The sequence below is a fragment of the Hyla sarda genome, chromosome 3 (genome assembly GCF_029499605.1).
Source record: "Hyla sarda isolate aHylSar1 chromosome 3, aHylSar1.hap1, whole genome shotgun sequence".
NCBI classification, from domain to species: domain Eukaryota; kingdom Metazoa; phylum Chordata; class Amphibia; order Anura; family Hylidae; genus Hyla; species Hyla sarda.
This window is the reverse complement of record NC_079191.1, coordinates 338246107-338259919: the sequence shown is the minus strand read 5'-3', so window position 1 is coordinate 338259919 and position 13813 is coordinate 338246107. Positions and strand designations below refer to the sequence as shown.

At 41.6% G+C, this 13813-nt stretch overlaps 1 protein-coding gene across 7 annotated transcripts in view; it reads right to left on the bottom strand.

The window, feature by feature from the left end:
- Positions 1–13813, bottom strand: part of BIRC6 (baculoviral IAP repeat containing 6) — a 338837-nt gene that overhangs the window by 4371 nt on the left and 320653 nt on the right. For 6 of the 7 annotated variants that reach the window (XM_056567397.1, XM_056567396.1, XM_056567399.1 and 3 more), the window contains one exon: positions 12547–12735. In XM_056567397.1, the coding sequence (XP_056423372.1) occupies positions 12547–12735 (189 nt within the window). Of the gene's footprint in view, positions 1–12546; positions 12741–13813 lie in introns of those variants that run through there. The other variant, XM_056567403.1, reaches the window with a different exon arrangement.

Sequence of the window (13813 nt, the reverse complement as noted above, 5' to 3'; positions counted from 1 at the left end):
AGAAGAGCACTAAAAAGGTCTCTGTACTGTGCATTCTTGTCTGAACCCCCTTACGCAGTCTTTTTTCCTAAACTTTCTGCTATACTAACTGTAAAAAATGTAGGATGTTTTTGGAACCAATCAATGTGCAAGATTTTGGTGTAACCTCCCTTGATGTACATCAGAGGTCACCTCTATCCTGTACAAAGAATTTAAATCAGTGACAAGGAGCACTGGAGACAGTATTAACAGACCTGTAAATATCAGAGAAACAACCTAGACATGTTCTCTCCTTGGCTGTGTGTACTAATAAAACAGAAAAGCATGTCTGAGTAGTGACCCTTATAATTATTCTGGACATAAAACAGAGGAGAGACTTCTTATTTTTAGATCCCTGGAATAAATGTGTGCCCTTTTCAAAGTCAGACAAGTGAGGTAAAATAGAAGGGTTGTGTGATTGCGGGAAGCAGGATGAAGAGAACGAGCAAATATCTGTAAACTGAGCCTCCTCTTATCTCCAGAGAAAGACATTAGACTGCTGCATTTACGGTCATCATGGCCTGAATGGACTGTCACACTGGTAAAGTGTATCATTGCAGTGCATGTGCACACGTACCCTTGGGATGTGCATCCCAGCTACACATAGTAAGTGATCAATCCTAAGTCTGCAGATAGAATACAGATCACAACAGAGAGGTATTTTGTATGTTCGTAAGACAAACGTGATTTAATATGATAGAGGCTCTGCAACCATCAAAATCAACCACATCAGTCTTTGGGAATTTCCTATGGGAATAGGAATCCAATTTTCCTATTTCTGTAACAGAGACACAAACACACAATAGGACCCAATTCATAAACAGTGTGATGTGTTCTCATAGTGAGGTGAAACCAATACTTAGACTGGGAGAACATATTAACTATAAGCAGATGATATCATTTATATATGATGATGTTCTAGAGTCAGCCTTTATATAACAGAAACCTTCACAACTTTCTAATTCTTTTTGTGTTTAAATTGCTTATTTTTTAAGATCTCTGCTTTCAAAGAAATTGTACTACCTCTTCCAAGTGAAGGATAACGGAATAGTATCTAGTTACCACCAGGTAATAGCTTGGCGATACAAATACAATGTGGTGCTACAGAAATTAACATTCTGCAAGGGCTGGGCAAAGAATGTCATCACTCAATGTATTAGGGCTCACAATCGAAATTTCAAATCTATATATATATAAAATTTGTGTGTGTGGTGTGTGTGTGGGTGTGTGTGGGTGGGTGTGTGTGGGGTGTGTGTGTGTGGTGTGTGTGTGTGGTGTGTGTGTGGTGTGTGTGTGTGGTGTGTGTGTGTGGTGTGTGTGTGGTGTGTGTGTGTGGTGTGTGTGTGTGTGTGTGTGTGTGTGTGGTGTGTGTGTGTGTGTGTGTGTGTGGTGTGTGTGTGGTGTGTGTGGTGTGTGTGTGGTGTGTGTGTGGTGTGTGTGGTGTGTGTGTGTGTGTGTGTGGTGTGTGTGGTGTGTGTGTGTGGTGTGTGTGTGTGTGTGTGTGGGTGTGTGGGTGTGTGGGTGTGTGTGGGTGTGTGGTGTGTGTGTGTGGTGTGTGTGGTGTGTGTGGTGTGTGTGTGTGGTGTGGTGTGTGTGTGTGGTGTGGTGTGTGTGGTGTGTGTGTGTGTGTGTGTGGTGTGTGTGTGTGTGGTGTGTGTGTGTGTGTGTGTGTGTGGTGTGTGTGTGTGGTGTGTGTGTGGTGTGTGTGTGGTGTGTGTGTGGTGTGTGTGTGGTGTGTGTGTGGTGTGTGTGGTGTGTGTGGTGTGTGTGTGGTGTGTGTGTGGTGTGTGTGTGGTGTGTGTGTGTGTGTGGTGTGTGTGGTGTGTGTGTGGTGTGTGTGTGGTGTGTGTGTGGTGTGTGTGTGGTGTGTGTGTGTGTGTGGTGTGTGTGGTGTGTGTGGTGTGTGTGTGTGTGGTGTGTGTGTGTGTGGTGTGTGTGTGTGTGGTGTGTGTGTGTGTGTGTGTGTGGTGTGTGTGTGTGTGGTGTGTGTGTGTGTGTGTGGTGTGTGTGTGTGTTCCAGCATCACTTCCAAAACAGCTGAAGACATTAACATGAAACTTGGTACTCATTACTTTGTTATGTAAACAACAAACATAGGATAGGTGATTTAACCCTTGCTACCCTCCCCCATCCACCAGGGTTGGGGTTTTTGTTTAAAGTCCCATACAAGTCTATGGAAAATATATGTTACTGCATAACTTCCAAACAGCTGCAGATATTTCGATAATACTTGGTCACATGCTACTTATATGTCCACTAAAAATATAGGATAGTTAATTTAACCCAAAACCTACCCTCATTTGCGAGGGTCGGGGTTTTTCTTTAAAGTCCTATTTAAATCTATGGGTGGAGATATTTCAATAATACTTGGTCACATGTTACTTATTTGTCAAATAAAAATATAAAATAGTTAAATTAACCCTAACCTTCCCCCATATGTGAAGGATGGGGTTTTTGTTTCAAGTCCCATGCAAGTATATAGGACTTCTGGTACCTTACTCTACAAGCTTAGCTCTGCATCTCATGGTGAATGCGTCAATCCGGCTGGCAGGCCACACCCTCCCAGCATTTCATGCTCCATCCTGCAAATACATGCCCACCCTTTAAGCCACACCCCTTAAATTTTCAGCTTACAATATCTTCATCACAACTCAGCCCCACCGGAGGATGGGAGATGAGGATTAGATATGAGGTCGGGATATGGGGACGGGACACAAGGTCGTGTATGAAGTCGGGATATTAGGATGGAATATGAGGTCAGGATATGGGGTCAGGATTTGAGGATGGGATATGAGGACAAAAGCTTCCTCCTTTGTTGCTTTTCCTCCCCCACAAGGATTAGGTAGAAAAACCGGGCAATGCCGGGTACTCAGCTAGTAGAGAATATTTCTGGAGCATAGGAGGAAACTGGAGTACCTGGTGGAAATCCAGGGAACCTGGGAGAAGCAAAGAACTCCATGCAGATGTTGCACTTGGTTGGACTTTAACTCAGTGCTGTAAGGCAACACTACCCATCCACTGAGCCACCATAATTTGCTTTCTAAACCTGAAAACCAGATTAAACCTTTTCTCTCCGCTAGTTGGAATGATAAAGGATAAGATATTATAAACACTGACCCATCCCCAGGAACACATCATATTTGCAGAGGCTTTGCTTTATTATATTTTATTGGCGGTTTTTAGGATGCCATTATCAGTTCGCCCAACTGCTTTGGACTATTATCTGTAATTGTTATGCTAGTGATAAGTCATTATATCCATTATAGAGTAAATTTGATTAGCCGTATTAGTCCAGTGATGTAGATCCAAATCATAAAATGTTGCAGTATCTTGTAATACCTTTTTTATTGGACTAACAGCATTTTGTAGAGAAGCTTTCGGGATTCCTCCCTTTATCAAGTCCAAAGCAAATCTAAGCTCACAAGTAGAAGACACAGGTTATATCTCACAAATATATAAATATATAAATATATATATATATATATATATATATATTTATATATATATATATATATATATATATATATATACACACATACATACATATATATACACACATACATATATATATATATATATATATATATATATCCATTATAGAGAAATATGCAAGTCACTAATAAGTTCAGAAGAAATTACTTCAATTACCCAACATTTCTGTTGGAGGATTATAAATCAGCCCTCGTTCTCCCCCTCCCCACTCTTTGACAGGCCATGTGGAGTGAGAAAAGGGCAATTTTTTGCCTCAGCTGGTCATACTATTCTAACAAGCTTAACATTCATTTTATTCTTAAACTGGGAGGTAATATTTCATATTTCAATTTTCTTAGTTGAGCTCTTTCTTGGAAGAGGGGCAAGAAGTTATCAATTATACCTGAGGGAAGATATAAACCTGGGACTTGTGACACTCTCGCACCTTTACACTCAATTACACATGTGAAATTGCCCAGGAAAATTTATTGCCGATGTCAAACTAACTTTGGTGGTGGCATAATTACTAACATTTACTATAGGCAGAGCGTATAAATAAAAGCACAGGCCTGTTATCTTAATCTGAATCGTAAAATAGAAGAACATACAGCGTGGCCGCTTTGTCATGCCCATCACATGCAACAAATCTTATGTTCCCTACTACCACATTTACATATAAGTTGGTAGGAACAAAAACAGATTGTGAAGACGGCTGTAAAACATTCAGATAAGAGTGGGGGGCGGGGGGGGGTAAAGCAGCATCATGCATACTTATTGCTTTAGACAAAAACAGAAGGCCAAAATCCAAAATAAATGACAAGTATATTAGCTGTTTAACAGACCTATAAAAATGATACTCAATGCTACAGCCACCCCTCTGTAGAGAAGGGATAAAAGCCAGGCTAATGTTACGGCGTTTGGGAGCAGAACATGCAGCAAAGGAACTCTTTGGGGGGATTTATCTAAATTGATTCATCATGCACTGCTGTCTGCTCTGAGCTGGGGAGATTTCAACTACAGTTAGCTGCTAGCAAGTGTAAACTGTAGTGAATTTGGTGTGTGAAACCATGCCCCCACCTCAAACTCTGCCCACATGATGAATGTGGCACGGAACGTTTATATATATAAAAAAAAATGTGGGTGCTTGCTCAAAGGTACATTTTTATATGTTTTTGCTAGGCGCACTGATAAATGGCCCCCTTGAGTTCTGGTATCATGGCCTAGATAACTACAGATCATATAAATGAAGTGAAATGCATGGTCAAAACTCCCTCACCAATCAAAACCTCAGAATGTTATTAGCATCCAAAATGGAATCGCAGGGCTGGGGACCAGTGGCGTTGCGACTGGGGTGCGGCCCGCACTGGGTGACCCCATCCTGATGGGGGTGACACCAGGTACGCCCCCGGACCTCAGTTGCGCTGACTCCGTACTAGCAGCACCCCCCCCGTCATTACTTGTGCTGTTTCTGCACTAGCACCCCCCCGTCATCACATGCGCTGTCTCTGTAATAGCACCCCCCCGTCATCACTTGCGCTGTCTCTGTAATAGCACCCCCCCCCCCGCCCTCACTTGCGCTGTCTCCGTACTAGTAGGACCATACCCCCCCCCGTCACCTGCACAGTGAACCGGCCTGCGCCCCCACGTCTTTTGTTGCGCTGGCCCGACGTGCCTCCGCAGGGCCGCGCAGGAGGACGTGACGTCACTCGCAGAGCGCCCGGAGAGAAGGAGCACTGCGCTGGATGGGTGAGTGTGTGTCTGTATCACTCTCTCTCTGTGTGTGTGTGTGTCTGTGTGTGTGTGTGACTGTTTGTGTGTGTGCGTGTGTGCCTGCTACCTAATGTGGGAAACCTGCTATCTAATGTGTGGAATCTGTGCTACCGAATGTGGTGAAACTGCTAACAAATGTGGGGAATCTGTGCTACCTAATGTGGGGAAACTGCTACCTAATGTGTGGAATCTGTGCTACCTAATGTGGGGAAACTGCTACCTAATGTGGGGAATCTGTGCTACCTAATGCGGGGAAATTACTACCTCATGTGGGGTAACTGGTACCAAATGTGGGGAATCTATACTACCTAATGTGGGGAAACTGCTACCTACCTAATGTGGGGGAACTGCTACCTACCTTAAGTGGGGGAACTGCTGCCTACCTAATGCTCCCCCCCTGGCAGTAGCACCCTCATCATCCACCAGCAACCCCCCCCCAGCAGCAGCACCTCCATCAGCAGATCCTAATGGTGGATGATGTGGGTGCTCCTCCCCCCATCATCCACTAGCAACACCACCAGATTTATATTCGGAGGGTACAGTATGTGGCAGATTTATATTCAGAGTGTACAGTATGTGTTGGTATTATATTCAGAATGTACAGTGTGTGGTATTATTATATTCAGTGGGTATGGTGTATGGAAGGTTTATAATCAAAGAGTGTAGTGTATAGTAGTATTATATTTAGAGGATACAGTGTCTGGCAGGTTTATAATACTACTTGTTTTCATATAGCGGATGAGAATGCGCTGACATAGTAAGGAGTCATCTAGGCGTCACATTCTACAGACAGAAGTTTTAGCTGGACCCGGTGGTATGTACCATCTGAATTAGATAAGGGAAGACTATAGAGAAGACGTCGCCTGTAGTCACTGATATCATTGTACATTCTCCTCTCTATGTCCTATCAGAGCTGTAGTCACTTGTAAGTTCTACAGTTATGGTGAGTGAAACTACAACTCCCAGCATAACCTTACTACTGAATAAAGGGGTACTCTACTGGAAAACATTTTTTTTATCAACTGGTGCTAAAAAGTTAAACAGATTTATAAATTACTTCTACTTAAAAATCTTAATCCTTCCAGTACTTATTAGCTGCTGTATAAGTGATTCACAGGAAATTCTTTTTTAAATTATTTTCTGTCTGACCACAGAACTGTCCATAGTAGGAGCAAATCCCCATTGCAAACCTATCCTGCTCTGGACAGTTCCTAACATGGACAGACAGAGCACTGTGGACAGACTAGAAAGAACTACACAACTTCCTGTGGAGAATATAACAGCTTATAAGTACTGTAAGGATTAAGATTTTAAATAGAAGTAAATTAAAAATCTGTTTAACTTTCTGGCACCAGTTGATATAAAAGTAAATGTTTCCAGTGGAGTACCCCTTTAATTCTGGGAGCTGTATATTTAAATGGTGAAAACTTCTTTAAGGGTATGTTCACACTGAGGAATTGGAGCGGAAATCAAGCAGAAATTTTCTGCCTCAAAATATTGTTACTTTTCCACAAGAACGCGCGGAATTCCACGCGGAAATGCAGGTTTCATGCGGAGGAGGAGTATCAAGTATTTCTATTCATAAAATTTTTTTTTTTTCATGCGGAAATTTCGCGCGAATTCCACGTGGAAATGCTTCTGACCGAAAAAAAATATATAACATTGATCTCTATGGGAGAACGACGCTGATTCCGCCTGAAAGAAAGAACATGTTCTTTCTTCAAGCGGAACAGACTTCCTCGTCAGAATTCTGCTTGAGGAAATTCCTCAGTGTGAACTGAGGGGCAGAAATTCTGTACAACTCTATGGGGATTTCACTGCTGAATGATTTGGAGAGGAAAAAGCAAGCAGATTACTCGTGGAAATTCCTCTCCAATTCCTCAGTGTAAACATACCCTAACACTTTCCCATTCTGTGGCAACTGGTATATCTGATTATTATACTGGAATTTCTTACAATGCGCTACACCAGTGATGTCTGTCACAACAGGCTAAAAACTTACTGAGGGGGTATGGGGTGACACCATTTTCTACCGCACCGGGTGACACCAAACCTAGCAACGCCACTGCTGGGGACATCACTAGGATTATCAAAGTGCATGCTGGGAGTTGTAGTTTTGAAACAGCTGGAGGCACCCAGGTTAGGAAACACTGTGCTAGTGGGCACATGGAAGGAGCTGTGGGCGTTACTTTATTATAATTTCCTGGGGGGGGGGGGGGGGGGAGAGGAGGGGGAGAGAGCAGCAGCTAACAGGAAGCTGGCGCAGGGAGTCATGGGAAATGTAGTCTTTATGACATGGCTGCTTACTGCTACAGGTGGCAATTACAAGAGAATGGCTGGGCCAAATTTGACAAATGAGGTATCATTGGAAAGGTCTTTAAAATAGCTATCAGATGAGGTAAACTTTTTTTTTTTTTTTTTTTTTTTTTTTTAAGTACCAGCGCTCCGGAGTACTCCTTTAATGAAAAGTGCACAAGGCTTCAGTAAAAGGGGCATGGCTTACATGCTCAAAAAAAAATTTGCTACTTTTTGGCTTTAAAGTGAGGCAACATGGCCAACCTAATTTTGAAGATGCATCCGATATTCAAAAAGCCCCAGTCAGTTTAAAAAATCTGGTGCACTGTCTAGTCTAGGTTAAAACTAGACAGATTTTGTCTAGTCTAGTTTTTTCTGGTATTTATTCTGGTTGGGTGACTGTTACTAGTGGGGTACCACAGGGGTCCGTCTTGGGTCCTATTCTAGTTAATATATTCATTAATGACCTTGAAGAGGGGTTGAATAGTAAAGTAGCAATCTTTGCAGATGATACTAAACTCTGTATGTATATTATGTTGCTATGGTATTATATATACCTTGTAAAAATGTATGGCTCATTATAAATTATATGTTATTGACATACTATTGTAAGTTATGCATGCACCTTATGGGAAGAGGGCCGGCCCTGGGGGAGACTTTTTATATGCACGCAGCACTTTTACAGCGCTATGCAGACTAAGTCCCAATTTTCGGCTAGTGTGCATGTGCGGGCTGCCGGCCTCCGCTCCTCCCTGCACGCATCAATACAGGGGCCGGATTACCTGCCTGGATCAGCTGATTAACGGTCCGGTCAGCTGACCGGCCCTCTGTGACGCAGCGTCGGAAGAGAGTGGAGTCCGGAAGAGTCCATTCACATGCGCCGATATAAGCTGGGCATCTGCAGGTGTTACTTAAAAGGTAAAATAGTGAAGAATGTTCATTGGCACATAGGTTGATCCCGAAACACCGCGTTTGGGTGGTGTCACTCTGCTCCGAGACCCGTTAGTACTTGATGTTTAAGTACGTATTGGTGCAGCTTTGCCTATACTCTGTACTTAAATTGTATATAGCATGACTAACATGAACAAGTTACATGCTGTTATATTTGTCTGAAGGGTGACACTTTTGGTGTTGTTCTCCCCCCCCCCCACTCTTGTGGAATACCTCCATGTGTTTTTAAAAATGTGAATAATAAATATATATTTTTTGTATCTTTATCAAATGACTCCATAGATTTTTTTTCTGTAGTATTCATGCGAGCAGTGTATATTGGGGTCATATTTTTTTGTAAATCACCACTGGATATTATACTAGTTTTTTTTTTTTTACCCAGTGTTTCACGATTGGTACTCTGAATTAGAACTATATATTTGAACCCCTTGTGTGTTTGATGTTTACACATGATACTAAACTCTGTAAAGTGGTAAACACTATAGAGGACAGTGTACTGTTACAAATGGATCAGGATAGGTAGGAGGTTTGGGATGGGAAGTGGCAGATGAGGTTCAACGCTGATAAATGTAAGGTAATGCACATGGGGAAGAATAATCCGGGATGGGATTATGTATTAAATGGGAAAACACTTGGGACGACTGATGTGGAAAAGGACTTAGGAGTCTTAGTTAATAGTAAATTTAGCTGTAGTGACGAGTGTCTGGCAGCTGCTGCCAAGGCAAATAAAATCATGGGGTGCATCAATAGGGGCATAGATGCCCACAACAAGGAAATCATTCTACCGCAGTACAAATCACTGGTCAGACCACACATAGAATACTGTGTACAGTACTGGGCACCAGTGTACAAGAAAGATATAGTGGAGCTGGAGAGGGTTCAAAGGCGGGCAACCAGGGTAATACGGGGAATGGGAGTACTACAGTACCCAGAAAGATGATCAGAGCTGGGGTTAGTTTAGAAAAAAGAAGGTTTAGGGGAGACCTAATGACTATGTATAAATATATCAGGGGACCGTACAGAGATCTCTCCCATGATCTTTATACCCAAGACTGTATCCATAACAAGGGGGCATCCTCTACGTCTTGAGGAAAGAAGGTTTCTACACCAGCACAGACAGGGGTTCTTCACTGTAAGAGCAGTGAGACTATGGAATTATCTGCCTGATGAGGTGGTCATGGTGACGCTGTAAAAGAATTCAAAAAGGGGTCTGGATGCATTTTTGGAGAGTAATAACATTACAGGTTATGTATACTAGATTTATACGGACAGTAGGTTGATCCAAGGATTTATTCTGACTGCCATATTTGGAGTCGGGAAATAATTTTAACCTCTAGTATGAGGTTTTTTACCTTCCTCTGGATCAACTCAGTAGGGACTCATTAGGGATACAGGTTGAACTTGATGGATTCTGGTCTTTTTTCAACCTTATGAACTATGTAACTATCTTTTCAACTAAATCCAATTTCACAAGAAGCCATTTAATTCATCAGTAGTTTTTGGAGTGCTGAAGAAAACCATATTACCCAGAAGAAACATACAAACTCTATACAGGGTTGAACAGGGAATAGCTTCTAGTACAACTCTTAAAAACATGCTCCAAACCAGAGCTTTACTTTAATAGTAAACTTGTCAGAAATAATTAGTCTGTGATTTACTCTGCACTTTATTCACCTTTTACATTCTTGTGACCCGTCCACACCTTTAATACAATTCCGTAAAGATTTATATACTGTCATACAAATAAAGTATTTGTGGAGTTAAAGCATCTTTCTGTTAGTCAATAAGGAAAGTTGGTTTGCAGATCATTGAGTGTACAGCCGCAAATAAAGATGTCAGCTGAAAGAACTCTAGGAAACGATAAAATGTGACTATGTAATACAGAGATAAGAGTAATAAGATAAGAGTGTAATAAGAGAAATAGTAACGTCCCTTTATTCTGAATGTATGAATTATAACAAAACCTGACAAATTTATTTGTGAAATAAAATTGTTATCCAACAGTCAAAGAATATTTCCTCTGGGAAATGTAGTGTAATTTAATGTCTGCCTCGTGAAGCCTGTGGTTCTGCGTTCAGCAAAATGTATTCCCATCAAATCCAGTTCACAGAGGCAGGCAGCTGGAGAGACAAGCACTTTGTAAAAGTCATTATCTTCTTGCAGTGAGCAATTGCCTTACCACCAGGCTATATCCATCTGGATTTATCTCACTCCTCCACCTTTCTAAGGGAGAGGCCGAGTGTCAGTCGCACTTGTACAAGTTATTAAGACAACTGGTAGTACAGATGGCGACAAAACAAAGTGACGTGACTGTGCTGGCCTCCTCACTCCTCATTTACATGCTGACGACAACAAGCAGAGCGGCGTTACAAGTCACAATTCTGTAATCTTTTCAGCACATTTACACTTAATTATTTGCTAACTGCTAAGGGCTTCAAACATTCTCCTGCTACCTCTACACCATATAACTACTCTGGAGAGTGCTGTACAGCCTTGGGGCCATATGTAATGGTTCTGCTAATTCAGTCTTGACTGAGTTAACCTTAAAGGTCATTTAATACCTTCCAGTGTTTATTTTTATACCACATTAGTGCAATCCCCATTTTATGGGTTCATAACCAAAAAAATCAAGAGCACTCGTAGAAAATGTCAACAAATATTTAAAGAGTGTGTAAAGTCTAAATGCAGCATCCAACCCCATATGACACAAACCATTCACAGAAACTCATATGCCATGTAGTGTAGTGACAGACAGTTCATCTAGTTTTACCTATTATGTTGCAGTGTAGACCCAGAGGAAAGCCAAACCTCCTTTGTTGTTTCCAAGGACAGTAAGAGGCACTAGAGCTGTATAAGGCAGCTGCTCTTTTATTCCTATTAAAATAACATGCACGTTTGGCGGTGTATGTGAAATGTGAATTTTTTGGGCTGCTCTGGGATGATAAATGTTGGATGAAAGATCATTCAGTTGACAGCTATCTAATTTGTTCTCCTTGAAGTACTTGATTGTAAACTTTCAATGATTCCCATTCCTCCTCACGTCATAACACTGAACTTGATTAATGCAGATTTGTCCTCAACAAAGCCTTGTGTACACACCAAAATATTTTAACCCGTTCATGGAGAAGGACATACATGCACACTATTAATAGGGAAGGAATTCCATACCTGTATGTCAATCTGAACCCAGCCTGGCTCCTGTGGTGATCACCACGACTAGCCAATAACTGGGTTCCTACTGCAACATCCAGGATTAGAGATAGAGCTGAGTCCATTTAACCCCCCAGATGCTGCAGCATCTAGTTGGGTAGAGGTGTGACACTTGGCACCCCTGAAATGTGACAGCATGCCACCATGGCAGCCAGGTGTATTTCAATGTTTTTAACTGATAGCTTGGCTGTTAAGAGGTTAATGTAAACCTCTCTTACCAGGTATTAGTCTTTAATGTTTCTATGCACAAGGTCTAATATAAAGTTGTGTTCACAATGCAGTTTTTGCCTGCATTTTCTTAGCTTAACATTCAAAGTCAAGAATGAAAAGTGAAGTATACCAGTGGCATTATTTATTACTATAACCGCTAGCACATGTTAATGTGTTGCAGAAAGTCTCACCATCTCCCATCCTGATGTACACAGTGTAGAAGATCAGCCTGTGCGATCACATGTTACAGGATGACTGTGATTGGCAGCCACCCTCCAGAACTATCAGTCAGGACACTAGAAAACTGATCCTGGCTGTTTAACAATGAATTTACACTTTAACACCATGCGATGATGGGCTTTTCTCTTCTTCTTCTTCAGTGTTTGCATGGATTTCTACAAATGGCAATTCGATGAATGAGACATCCACAGAAATATATGCTACAAATCTGTGACATTCACTAACCTTTTTGACCACTAAAAAGCAATAGCTACCTTTATATATAAGACACAGTAGTTCTATCAGGGGATGAGAAACTGCACAGATATACAAGAATTGGTATTGGCCACTGCTGCACAAGCTTAATCACAACAATGTACACGACAAAACATTGGAACTTACCTCTTTAAAACATGGTGAAGGATTCCTAATTTGTTCTAGCATGGCCCACTTGACTGTGGCCTGTCTGATGTTCCCATCATATTCTCTGGAGCTTTGCGTGCCACTTGGTGTGCCTCTTGATCGCTCATATCCTGGCTCATTAAAGTATGGTTCAGATACAAGGATAAGAGACTGGACAGACACCAATACCTGCATAACAGGGAGAGATCAGCTTATACTAGAATGATTACAGTGGGCACATGAAGTAAGGTGCAATTTTTTAGAGACTAGGAAAGATGTAGAGAGGGAGACAGACACAAATTTTACTTTTAAAGGTGTACTCCATCCCTAGGCATCTTATCCTCTATCCTAAGGAGAGAGGACAAAATGTCTGATGGCAGTGGGTACAGCCGCTGGGATCACTGCGATCACCAGGCCAGCACCCCCTGCAATCAGACATCGTATTCCCTATCCTAAGGATAGGGGATAAAATGTCTAGGGGCAGAGTACCCCTTTAAGCATTTTGAATTTAGAAATATGGTATGATAATTCTTTATTTGATATAACACACAGCTGACTAGTTGGAACAAGTGGTAATATCTATTGTGTTGGAAACAAAATCCATCCAGCACAGAAATGATCAGTGGCTGCCCTACAGTGTAAAACAAAAGTTGAAAAATAAAAACATAACTTTACTACTATGATTTTGCAAAACAAACGTTAACCCCACCAAAAAATTTAAAAAAATAAATAAAAGTCTTTGTTTTCTTGAAGCAGTTCATCCTACCACCTACTCAACAGGTTTAAGAAAAGTTGGCAGGTCTACTGTCTCTCTCTGTTTGTAAGGGTTGTTAAATCCCCCCCCCCCCACCAATGGCAACAGACATTAAACAAAGTAAGGGTTGTATTATGTGCTACCCTTTAGTTTCAACGATTGTCAGCCACACATTACATTACACAGGGAGATGTGTCGCTAATATAATCCAGATCAAATAATTCAGATTCAGTGTTAGGACACTCCAATGTATTCCACTAATAAGGTGTATGCATTTTAATCCACTAATAAGGTGTGAGACCCTATATATTATACACCCCTAGAGTAAGTGTTGTGCAACAGTCCTAGAGTGTCCATCATCCTATCCCAGTTTTCTTACTGCTGTATGAAGCCACAATGTCCCTTGGTGAACACAACCATGTATGTCCTCCAAGAAGATAAAGGTACTGTCTGTAGTTACTGCATGGTGGGTCAATGGAAACCATACACGATACTCACTGGGCATAAAATGGT